The sequence below is a fragment of the Rhineura floridana genome, chromosome 2 (assembly GCF_030035675.1).
Source record: "Rhineura floridana isolate rRhiFlo1 chromosome 2, rRhiFlo1.hap2, whole genome shotgun sequence".
NCBI lineage: Eukaryota > Metazoa > Chordata > Lepidosauria > Squamata > Rhineuridae > Rhineura > Rhineura floridana.
Genome location: NC_084481.1, coordinates 216,649,833 through 216,662,330, shown reverse-complemented (window position 1 = coordinate 216,662,330; position 12,498 = coordinate 216,649,833). Strand labels below are relative to the sequence as shown.

The window sequence follows — 12,498 nt, the reverse complement described above, 5'->3', positions numbered from 1 at the left end:
CTTCCTTTTGTCTGTCCTGAATCTTCCAACATTCAGCTTCTTTGAATGTCCACGAGTTCTAGTATTATGAGAGAGGGAGAAGAACTTTTCTCTATCCACTTTCTCAATGCCATGCATAATTTTATACACTTCTATCATGTCTCCTCTGACCCGCCTTTTCTCTAAACTAAAAAGCCCCAAATGCTGCAACCTTTCCTCGTAAGGGAGTCGCTCCATCCCCTTGATCATTCTGGTTGCCCTCTTCTGAACCTTTTCCAACTCTAGAATATCCTTTTTGAGATGAGGCGACCAGAACTGTACACAGTATTCCAAATGCGGCCGCACCATAGATTTATACAACGGCATGATGATATCGGCTGTTTTATTTTCAATACCTTTCCTAATTATCGCTAGCATGGAATTTGCCTTTTTCACAGCTGCTGCACACTGGGTCGACATTTTCATCGTGCTGTCCACTACAACCCCGAGGTCTCTCTCCTGGTCGGTCACTGCCAGTTCAGACCCCATGAGCGTATATGTGAAATTCAGATTTTTTGCTCCAATATGCATAATTTTACACTTGTTTATATTGAATTGCATTTGCCATTTTTCTGCCCATTCACTCAGTTTGGAGAGGTCTTTTTGGAGCTCTTCGCAATCCCTTTTTGTTTTAACAACCCTGAACAATTTAGTGTCATCAGCAAACTTGGCCACTTCACTGCTCACTCCTAATTCTAGGTCATTAATGAACAAGTTGAAAAGTACAGGTCCCAATACCGATCCTTGAGGGACTCCACTTTCTACAGCCCTCCATTGGGAGAACTGTCCGTTTATTCCTACTCTCTGCTTTCTGCTTCTTAACCAATTCCTTATCCACAAGAGGACCTCTCCTCTTATTCCATGACTGCTAAGCTTCCTCAGAAGCCTTTGGTGAGGTACCTTGTCAAACGCTTTTTGAAAGTCTAAGTACACTATGTCCACTGGATCACCTCTATCTATATGCTTGTTGACACTCTCAAAGAATTCTAATAGGTTACTGAGACAGGACTTTCCCTTGCAGAAGCCATGCTGGCTCTGCTTCAGCAAGGCTTGTTCTTCTATGTGCTTAGTTAATCTAGCTTTAATACTACTTTCTACCAGTTTTCCAGGGACAGAAGTTAAGCTAACTGGCCTGTAATTTCCGGGATCCCCTCTGGATCCCTTTTTGAAGATTGGCGTTACATTTGCCACTTTCCAGTCCTCAGGCACGGAGGAGGACCCAAGGGACAAGTTACATATTTTAGTTAGCAGATCAGCAATTTCACATTTGAGTTCTTTGAGAACTCAGCTTGCAAAGGAAGCTGATCCCTGCCAAAAGTGGGGCTTGGAGACAGCACTGATTAATTGTGACTTCAAACCCTGCTTAGATCATTTGGGACTAGGGTTGTCAGGTTCTTGGCCTGAGACCGATCCTGTATCTTTAGGAGAAGAGAAAGTCAGCCAAGTGCAGGTGTTCTTGCAACCCTGTAGTGGGGACTGTTGACCATTGAGCAGTACTGTCTGTAGTTTTTCCATCAAGACTATGGCAGAGCAAAGCAGAGCACGGGTTAATCTGCTTACAGAGGCTTGCCAGGCTGCCAAGGCCACCACCTGGCGTTGGCAAGGGCAACCATCTCGATAAAGGCTGGAAAGCAAAACCAGCCGGTGTTTGGGGAAAAGTCTATGGAGAGGAAAGTGAAGCTGGATTGTCTGTGTCTGAGGCTTGTGTCTATACCAAGTAAAGGACTCTTAAAACTTTCAGAAGTCTGCACTTATCTCTGTTCTCTGGTTAACTCACTGCCGGGTAACACCGGATCTGGGCACTCGCTTTTTCACACAACCACAGGGGTTATGGGCCCAGATTGCCCAGTGCAAACCAGTAGAACCAGTGCAGTTGTGAAGGCTGTAGCCCAGGCTTAGGGGCAGAAAGACGACAGCAAGCTAGAAGCTGAGGAACGTGGGCGAGTGTTGGAGAGGTGAGCAGACGTGCTGAACATGGCTGCAATGTTGACAGCAGGCATGCCTCTTGAGCGGCTCACGGAAAACAATTATTCCAGCTGGAGACTTCGCATGCAGGCTCTCCTAATAAAAGAAAACCTCTGGGAGGTAATTGAGAGGACCCCACCAGCAGCTCCGCAACTGGCATGGACGCGGAGAGATGAGAAGGCAAGAGCGTTGATTATTCTTGCATTATCTGACTCACAGTTATTGTATGCAAAGGACCAGCCTACAGCGAAAGACGTGTGGGAGACTTTGAACAGAATTCATATACGCCAGACAACGAGCAGTAAAATATATCTGGCGCGCCAATTATACCAGATGAGACTAGTTGAAGGCAGAACTATGTCTGAGCACCTCATGGAATTTAAGAGGCTGTTTGTGGAATTGGAGGAGAGAGAAATCATTCATACTCAACTACAAAAGGTATACATCATTCTGTCATCTCTAGACGACACCTGGAATCCTCTCGTGACTTCAATGGAAGCTATGCCTGACACGGGTTTGTCAGAGGAATATATTGGCGGCAAGCTGCTTCAAGAATACGAGAGACGCCAAGAAAGCAGAGAAAAGAACAGGACGGAGCACAAAGAAAGCAAACAGAAGTTGTTCAAGGACAGAGCGAATGGACTAAAAGCGTGTTTCTATTGCAAATCTAAAGAACACTTACTAAGAGACTGTGCAGCCAAGCAGCAAGATAAGGGCTGGAGGAAGTCAAGCGTGAAAATGGTGAGTGTGGAAACTAATAAATCAAAGAACTGTGTTAAAGGTGAAGATTGGGTCCTTGATTCGGGGGCGTCCCACAGCATGATCACAGACCCTAAACTATTTCACACTTCGAAAGCTGTGCAAGAGACTGTGATTTTGGCTGATGGCTCCAGAAGAAATGTTTTGGGGCGTGGCTCCGTTAAGATAAGTAAGTTAAATACAATTATGACAGACGTTTTGTTAGTGCCTGAGTTAGAGAGCAACATTCTGTCAGTTAAGAAACTTAATGAAATGAATTACACTGTAATATTTGAAAAAGGGAGATGTAACATTGTAAAGGGACGTGAGGTCTGTATGCAAGGGTTTCTGAAAGACTCTCTTTTCTATGTACAATGCAGACACGCAGGGTGTGCTACAATGAAAGCTAATAGCAAGCCACATGAGAACTGCGTACATGAGTGGCACAGAAAGCTAGGGCACGTTCATTACGATACAATAGAGAAAACCCCAAAGCATAGTGAAGACATGAAACTAAAGGAATGTGGAGAATATTATGAATGTGATGCATGTAGCCAGGCGAAAGCCACAATAGCAAACATTAACAAAGAAGCAGAAAGCACTACAGATGCACCATATCAATTGATTCATGTAGACCTGGCAGGACCATTTGAAAAGTCACAAGGGGGTGCTAAGTATTTTATGGTCATTGTAGACGATTACTCCAGGTTTTGCCATGTGTATCTGCTTAAAAGGAAAAATGAAGCAGAAGGGAAACTAAAGATGTTCATCAAGAAGATAGAGACGCAACAAGGTGTTACAATTAAGCGCATATGGTCTGATCAGGGGGGAGAATTTACAAGCAAAGCCTTGAGAGATTTCTTGGAAGGTAAAGGCATAGAACAAAACTTTACTGCCCCGTTATCCCCATGCCAGAATGGGACAGCTGAACAAATAAACCAGACAATGCTGGAGGCCACGAAAGCCACGCTGACAGATTCTGTGTTGCCAAATGCATTTTGGGGAGAATGCATAATGTATGCAGCATATATTCAAAATAGGATGCTGCATAGAGCCATTGGTATGTCACCGTATGAAAAGTTGACAGGCAGAAAGCCAAGGCTGAATCACATAGAGAGATTTGGAGCTAGGTGCTGGGTGCACATTCCCAAAAGTAAAAGACAAGGGAAGTTGGCTCCAAATGCCCAAAAGGGAAATGTGATTGGATTTCAGAATGCATATTATAGAGTGTGGGTTCCCAGTCAAAGACAGGTAGTCTTAAGTCGAAGCATAAAGGTATCAGAAATGGATTGGAATACATATGTTGCTTTGAATGGTTCATCAAATGCACCCACACTACATGACATTGAAACAGGGATAAAAGAAGAAGAAACTGATAAACCTGGCACAAGTGATAGTCAACTTTTGAGACGTTCTGAAAGGGCGAATTTGGGGGTGCCGCCGGACAGATTCAGAATTGCCACAGTAAGAACATAAGAACATAAGAAGAGCCTGCTGGATCAGGCCAGTGGCCCATCTAGTCCAGCATCCTGTTCTCACAGTGGCCAACCAGGTGCCTGGGGGAAGCCCGCAAGCAAGACCCGAGTGTAAAGGGAAATGAGGCACACATACACAGAGAAACGGATGCTGACACATTATACACAGTGTGTAAAACCCAAGGTGATTGACTAATGATGATGGGATAAGTGTTTGTAAAACCTCTGTGAAATAAAGGAATAAAGAGAAAATGTAACTGTACACTGAACTGTAAAATGTAACTAAAAATGTATTGATGCATTGCTGAAAGTGTAACATGTATGTACTGTTTGTAACATGTTTGTAAAATGGAGACGGATGTGTAAAATTGATAGTCTTTATGGAAAAAGGTGGGGACTGTTGACCATTGAGCAGTACTGTCTGTAGTTTTTCCATCAAGACTATGGCAGAGCAAAGCAGAGCAGGGGTTAATCTGCTTACAGAGGCTTGCAAGGCTGCCAAGGCCACCACCTGGCGTTGGCAAGGGCAACCATCTCGATAAAGGCTGGAAAGCGAAACCAGCCAGTGGGGGGGAAAAGTCTATGGAGAGGAAAGTGAAGCTGGATTGTCTGTGTCTGAGGCTTGTGTCTATACCAAGTAAAGGACTCTTAAAACTTTCAGAAGTCTGCACTTATCTCTGTTCTCTGGTTAACTCACTGCCGGGTAACACCGGATCTGGGCACTCGCTTTTTCACACGACCACAGGAAAAACACAAGGTGGAATTCCCCCTTCCCCCTTCACAACTTTTAAAGATACGGAAGACCTCTTGGAGGCTGGGCCTGGCAACCAAGAGGTCTTCTGTATCTTTGAAAGTTGTGGAGGGGGAAGGGGGAATTCCACCTTGTGGTTTTTCCCATTACAGAGTTGCAAGAACCCCTGCACTTGGCTGACCTTCTCTTCTCCTAAAGATACAGGATCAGTCTCAGGCCATGGACCTGGCAACCCTATTTGGGACCCTCCTTTGCAGTGCAGCTTGAACTCAAGCTGAGCTGCAAAGGAAAAGCAGGTCACCTGATGTCATGCTGATGTCAGGCAATTGACAGATGGGTGGCTCCATCCACTTGTCAAAGCAGCCCATGGAGGGTGGGGGAGCTAAAGATCTGGGCCATCTTGACCTACAAGCTGCACAAAGAGTTGTCCAAGGACAGGTGGTCATGATTCTTCAGGGCGCAAGAAACGCAGTAATTTCAACTGTATGTGAAGACTATTATGTTTAGTTGCTTTGAGACTTTTTATTGTATAAATGAAATAGGCTACTCAACAAATCCAGGCTCTGGACGCAAACACTATGTCAGTATTGTTACCAGTACCAGGGAACAGAACAGAAATCTCTTGGAGCAACAGAGCACCAAACTGAAGGACTACATCATATGCCATAAGTCTCCCCTGGATGCTCCATACTTTGTCTCAGCAATGCCACCAAAATCAAGAGGACAGATAATTTGCAAAATCATATGCCATCAACACATTATGTTAATTTATAGCCTTTGAAAGAAGCAGTAATAATGCTGCTTTAAGGACATTGGCATTTAACATTCTATACAAAATGCATCTGTGCATACTTAATGCAAATTGTACTATCATCATATTGACATAGAGGACTGCAGGATCAGCTCTCAATTCTTAAAACATTGTCAGAAGAGAAACAGATTTGACTCACCTGTTGGACTTTATCCCATAATGAATGTCAGTGCTTATACCATACGAAATAAATTCTTTTTCTTCCTCTCCTTCATCACCAACATCCTCTGCAAAGAATTAGGAAATCCTATTAACATCTCTTTAACACCTACCCAATGCCTATTCTTAATGAGATGCCTACATCAGTAAGTAGCCTAAAACTGTCATCCGTGAATAAGCAGTCATATTTTACATATTCAATTACCTCCTCATTAATTTTGACATTTAAATGCTTAAAGCTTTTTTTTTTTAAGATGCAAAGAAAAGGAATTAAGTCGATGTCGTGATGAAAAGAACTGGTGCATGTCCTCTCTCTTCCCTCCCCATTATGGACCATATGTCCAGAACTTTATACTCAAGGGGAGTTGGAATGCCTCAATATTTAGACACAATTTGATCTTATACACATCTACTAAAAACCAAGCCTTGTTTTGAGGCTTTTTTCCAGATAAGTGCATACAGGATCCAAAATGTATGACCCTGAAGCTAGAGAAATTTATTAGCATGAGTAATACTACTTCTCAGAAACCTTTCCTCCTCTCCTTTATTTTGTGTTCATTACCCTACTTCAGCCTCTCAACAAAGCCCAGTTATTCTTAAATTCAGAGGGTGGCTAATAAGGCCAACAGAGTCTTCTTTTTAATACCTTATGATAGTCAGTAGAAATCCGATTTATTTAAAGCAGTAAGCTTCCTCAAGCTGTTTAAATTTAAAATATAGATTATATATAGATATAGCAGAAGAACAAAGATAAAAAGGGAATGACACTGTTAATAACTTGACTGGCAATTCAAAGGATGATGTCACTGCTTTAGCCACCAACACTTCTGCAATGAAACCACTGCAATGCAGCACAGCAACTTTCCATCTAAGAGCCACACCCAGTAAGAGAACAGAAAGAGAAAGTGTACTAGACTAAAGAATACATCTTTTGAAAAAAGAATTCAGCATTAATAGAGAGAATTCTAGGCATTTTCTGTAACATTATGAGCTTTGTTTGACACAGAAAAAAAAGCAACATGTTTATTATTACAAACTTGCTGTCAAGAACAGTGAGACCTTTGTGTTCTGTACTTTCAATAAATATCCAATTCCAGAAAGTGCAAGAAGATTGATTATAAACAGCAGCAACTTCGGTACTTCCAGGGTCACAGCCCTTCTTCAGGGAAAAATATATTGTAGCAATTGCTACTAAAATTCAACACTAAAATGCAAGCATATATCTTTTTGCACAAATATTCTGCACGAACATCAGGAGTCATATTTTCATACGTAATATATTTAAAAGGTTTAATTAACTGTGGTATATTGTATCATAGCAGCATTCAATTTGGGAAATACAAGCTAATCAATCAAGACACCATTACATGGCTCAAACTCTGTACAACAATACTATATTTCCAACAGAGTGTTTTTAGGACACACAATTTAGATTTGATTGACAACCTAGAGATTTGCATGTCACATGTAATTTGTTTTTAGGTATCTAGGAGACTAAAAATAAGAGAGAAATGAAAAAAGAATAAGCAAGCAGAGCGAATCAGTTATTCAGGAATGTTCAGGAATGGATGTGAGCATTTACTTTCTCTAGTTTGTAACAATGTTCATGTAAAAAGTCACACGTGCAACATTTTAAAGTTTTGTGGCAACAAGCAATAACACTCTAGTCATGTCTCCAGTAACAGAAATGGAGAGGTCACACAAAAATAGTACCAGGAAATTGTATGGGTTACCATTTAAAGGGTATAGACCAGCCTTTCCCAATCAGTGTGCCTCCAGATGTTGTTGGACCACAATTCCCATCTTTCCTGACCATTGGCAATGCTGGCTGAGGCTGATGGGAGTTGTGGTCCAACAACATCTGGAGGCACACTGGTTGGGAAAGGCTGGTATAGACCCATACACATATATACTCATGAGCAGAGCAGTCAAATGATCTTACCGTTTTGTTAAGCTTTTAATTCTTGGGAAGATGGAAGCATTTTTGAGTTAAATACCAAGATGAATTCATCTCATCAATAAGCCTTTGTTTAAACCTTCAAGGTTTCCAGGACCAAATGAAAATGATGTAATGAATCAGCACTAACAACAAGGATGCACCTTTTTGAGCATGGCTCCAGTAAGACTCGTAAGGCTCTTGGTTTATATTTAAAATTACAATAGCAACCACTGGACAATCTGCACTAGAAGCTGGACTCTTCAGACACATTAACTATCACAACGATATCCAACTAAGTCATACTCAGAGTTGACATATTGAAATCAATTGACAATGGTGTACTCAGAATATGACAGTTGAATATCACACTTAGAAACTGTAATAGTTCATAAAGGAGGAGGATCATTAGAAATATTCCAGGACTATGATTTAGTCAGGCAGTTGGTCTATTTATCTTGGTTAAAGAAGCTCATGAAGTACAGAGAAAGTTATGCTAGAGCCAAGAATAACTATTCTTGCTCAGGAACTTTAATAAAGCCTCTAGGCCAGGGATAGCCAATTTGGTGCCCTCCTGACGTGTTGGACTACAACTCCCATCAATGCTGCTTAAGGCTCACAGGTTCTGTTGGGTTGTATTCAACTAAATCCTACTCAGAGTAGACCTATTAAAATGAATGAACCTAAGTTAGTCATGTCTAATAACTTCAATGGGTCTACTCAGAGCAGAGCTAATAATAAATGCAACTTCTTGCCCCTAGAACAAACATTTTACTTTTTTTAATGTTACATTTACATTGTTTGATGCTTTATGAAAGCTTGCTTGTTTACTTCAGCAGTCTGCAGAACTCAGTAGGCTGTCTTTCTGAGGTGACCCCTGGACACAGAGACATTGTGCCATGGAGTTAATGTTTGGAAAATGGGAAGTGCAACCTAGAGAGGATGCTTGCCAATAGCAAATTATGTAAGAAGATTAGAGTTACAAAGAATATTTAGGACAAAACCTCTGCTTAGAGCATTAGAAAGTACTCACTATAGCCAAAGCAGTATCTCAAAGAATTCACAAAATGCTTTCCAAAGTCCAGCCTTGCATTAGTAGCCATCAACATCTTACCCTGTAACACACATAGAATTCCCTCCCCCTTTTATCTTGCATGTCCCATACTGTTGACTAGAGTAATCTCATCAGTATGCCTTAAGGGACATTCATCAATATACCCCAGCCAGTTTGAAGATTAGCAATGGAGAGGCAACTGCAGTATCTGGGGAGGTGGGCTTACTGGCATTTCACCACTAAAAGCCAGTAATATCTAAGTATTTTATTGTTGCAACTGGCCCTGGGACCTGATGGTAAAGGGCGGGTAAGAAATCTCATAAATAAATAAGGTATAGATCTCATTTAGGTTCAATTGCCTGGTGTCTATGGCTCTATACAGATTTTTAATATTTATGCATCATCATCAATTTACTGCATGAGATTTGCAAGAAATCTGAGTGCATATAGTAAAGAATGGCAATCGTACATGCTGCTTTCTCAAAACAGGTATTTACATGCTTGGAAAACCACAGCTAATAGCTGCTTTTCAGTGCATGTATGATTACCATACAGTATAATCTCCATACATGCTCTCTACAAATTCCGACATCAAAATGCTTTTCACAAATGAATTTACTTTACCCCCATATAAGTGGGAACTGGTTTGCAAGATTCTCTACTTAAAGAGGCAAAATAAATGAAACAAATTATCTTCCAAGGTGGGAAAGCAAGTATTTAGAACAATCATTCTTCGTTTTGCCTTTATACCTCCAAGTTCCCACAGAGACATATATAGAAGATCTAGCACACAGATTTTTTCTTCACAATGTGCCTAATGGGAACTGCTGGTCAAGAGAGGAAGGGGAAGGACACAAGAATGTTTTGGTACTTGTTGCTTTCCCGTTCTGCTGGGGACCCAGGGAAGATGTGAGTGCAAGGAAACAGATTAATCCTCTCATTCATGTAAATGACAGATCTACAACTAGAGGCCAGTTCCTTTAAAAGTATCTGCCTGCCCATCTAGCTGCCAGCCTAGAAACTGAAAAGATATATTAATGAGTGTGGTATCCATGTCAACAAGTTCTGCCAACAGGACACTTTGAGTTAAGGTGAAGTGAACCAGTGTTGCCATTTTTCATTCACAGTGCAGTTCTCTTATGAAATCTAGTTCCAGATGATGGGGGTGAAACTGGATTAGAAAACTCAAGTGTATTGTGCCTTCTCCAATACAGACAACCAAATTACCCTGAGAAAGTGAACTCCTGTTCTTTTGTCTTCTAACCCTGGGTTGTCAACTTTTGTATTGGCTTTTGTCTGTGCGTTTAACATCAGTATGCTGATTCTGGTATACCAAGTCATTATCAAAGGCATAGAAGCCAAACAGATTGCGATTTGTTTTCTTGGCCACTTTTGGCACTCCTACTTTAATCCCCTAGCATAGTTTACAGTGCAATCCTCAGAAGTCAATCCCACAACAGAAATTACCCTGAGGTGTGCAGACCATGTTTGTTGAACCTTGGACTATTAACTTAATGAGCAAACAAGCTTTACATGTGGCTGATGGGGAAAGACCTCTCTGTGCCTGAATCCCCAGAGAGCCCCTACCAGTCAGAACAAAGCGGTTTGTTGCCATTTCCAGAGAGGTGGTCTTGTCGCAGCAAAAACAAGAAGCCTTGCTGCATCCGAAAGACCTAATTTTATGATGGCATATGCTTATGGCATGGCCTAGAGCCCACTTCATCAGATCCTCAAAACCTTGGCCTCAATTAGCAGGTGTATATAAAACATGAAACTTGGGAGTCATGGGGTGGTGTTAGATAATACCTGTCCACAAGAATTCGGGGTTGGATGGGCAAATAATCTGATTTAATAGTATAGGGCAGCTTCCTATTAATACAAGCTCCACACAGAGAGGTCTTGGTTAACTTTAAATAGATTTATTTCTAACGTACAGGACCGCACCCTTTAGTCTGGGTCACCACAACTATTGATGCAAAGGATACACACACAACACACACAGTATAAAACGACTCTGCTGGATTAGGCCATGGAGAGGGCAGAGGTGTGGTACAATATAGGCTTAACTTGGGCGCCTCTCTCTGGTGGCGGCGAGGGAGGGGAGATTAGAGGGGGAGCGGCTCTCTCGGGGATGGCGGGCTGAGCCCGTCGGTCCTCCGCCGTCAACACGAAGGAGACAAAGCGGAGGCAGCGCCGCCGCCATTTTGACAGCCGCGGCCGCCGCAAGCTCCTCCAGAGGCCACACCCCTCTCCATTCTTCTCTCCCACATCCTCCCAGCGGCCTTCCCTGCCCCTCCCTTGTTTGTTCCCAGCAGGGATGCGACAAAGGAGGGAGACTTTTCCGTCCCATCTCTCGCACGCTCCTGGCGCGCACTCTGATGCCCGCAGCCCTACTGGCTGCAGCCCCTGGCTGAGTCGGGGTCTGCACTCCCGACGGCTGCGAGTGACTCACCCTTGAGGGTGGAGCGCTCGACCAGCACGGCGTGGACTTGCGGGTCCGAGAGGAATTTACGCATCTGCTCCACGGCGCCTTTTTCCTCCAGCGCCGCTTCCAGCGCGGCGGTCGCCTCCCCGCCGTCCTCCAGCAGGAGCGGCACCAGCTTGCGCAGGTGCTTCTGCAGCACCGAGACATCCGCCACATTCTGCACGGCAGAGCCGGTCACTTCCAGCCCGCCATCTTCGCCGCCGCCGCCGCCTCCCCCCCCGCCGCCTCCGCCTCCCGAATCGGACATGGCTGCTGGTGGTAGGATTCTTCCCCGCTACTGACCGAAAGCAGCAGAGATAATCGCAGCTCTGCTGGACTCTTCCGACCGCTGAGTTCGGTGACTTAGCACTGAACCCGCCGCACCCGCTCCACCGTTCTTTAACCACCGCCTCTCACTGACAGCTCCGCCCCGAAGAATCCTGGGAAATGTAGTGGGGAATCCGCCCTGCTTAGAGCAAAAGAAGGACCTTGATAGACTACAAGTCCCAATGTGCATCTGAAAACCGGCTGAAAAGGGAACCAAGAGGATTATGGGAAATGTAGTCCTTCTACTAAAAGCCTCAAGCTGCAATCCTAAACGTTACGTAGGACAGTGGCTCCCAAACTTTTTTCGCCCATGGATCACTTGGAAATCGCTGAGCTTCTTGGCGAACCACTTAATTATTTTATTTGCCTAATGTAATGTGCTGTGTTAGATGCTGTGTGTTTTTAAATTTTATTTTTATTGCTTCTTTTTTAAAAATAAGAATGAATGTTTAATACGATGGATTTACTGTCTTCCCTCTTCAACCACAAATTCACAGACCTGCTGCAGACCCCTAGAAGGAAGCTCATGGACCAAAGTTTATGAAGCAATTTTCCTATGTATGAGCCAATCAGCATGAAAGGGGAGCATGTTAGCCCCTAAGAAGAGTCCTTGTCCTTTCGTGCTGATCAGAGCCGATCGGAGTGGTAGGATGTGAATCAACCAATGAGAAGACTCTTCTCAATAGCTACCACGCAGCCTCCCCTTTCATGCTGATTGGTTCTTAGGGAGGTCTGTTGTAGTAGAGTGTGGACTTAAAAGACCACACTGAGAGCAAGGCACTTGAGAGAAAGGAGGTGTG

The 12,498-nt window shown here is 43.2% G+C and overlaps 1 protein-coding gene across 2 annotated transcripts in view; it reads right to left on the bottom strand.

The window, feature by feature from the left end:
- Nucleotides 1-11,797, bottom strand: part of DYNC1H1 (dynein cytoplasmic 1 heavy chain 1) — a 75,653-nt gene extending 63,856 nt beyond the window's left edge. For both annotated transcript variants that reach the window (XM_061612173.1, XM_061612174.1), the window contains exons 1-2: nt 11,360-11,797; nt 5,898-5,985 (exon numbers count right to left, since the gene is read on the bottom strand). In XM_061612173.1, coding sequence (XP_061468157.1) covers nt 5,898-5,985; nt 11,360-11,639 — 368 coding nt within the window. In that variant the 5' untranslated portion in view covers nt 11,640-11,797. The remainder of the gene's footprint in view (nt 1-5,897; nt 5,986-11,359) is intronic.
- Nucleotides 11,798-12,498: the final 701 nt, after the last annotated feature.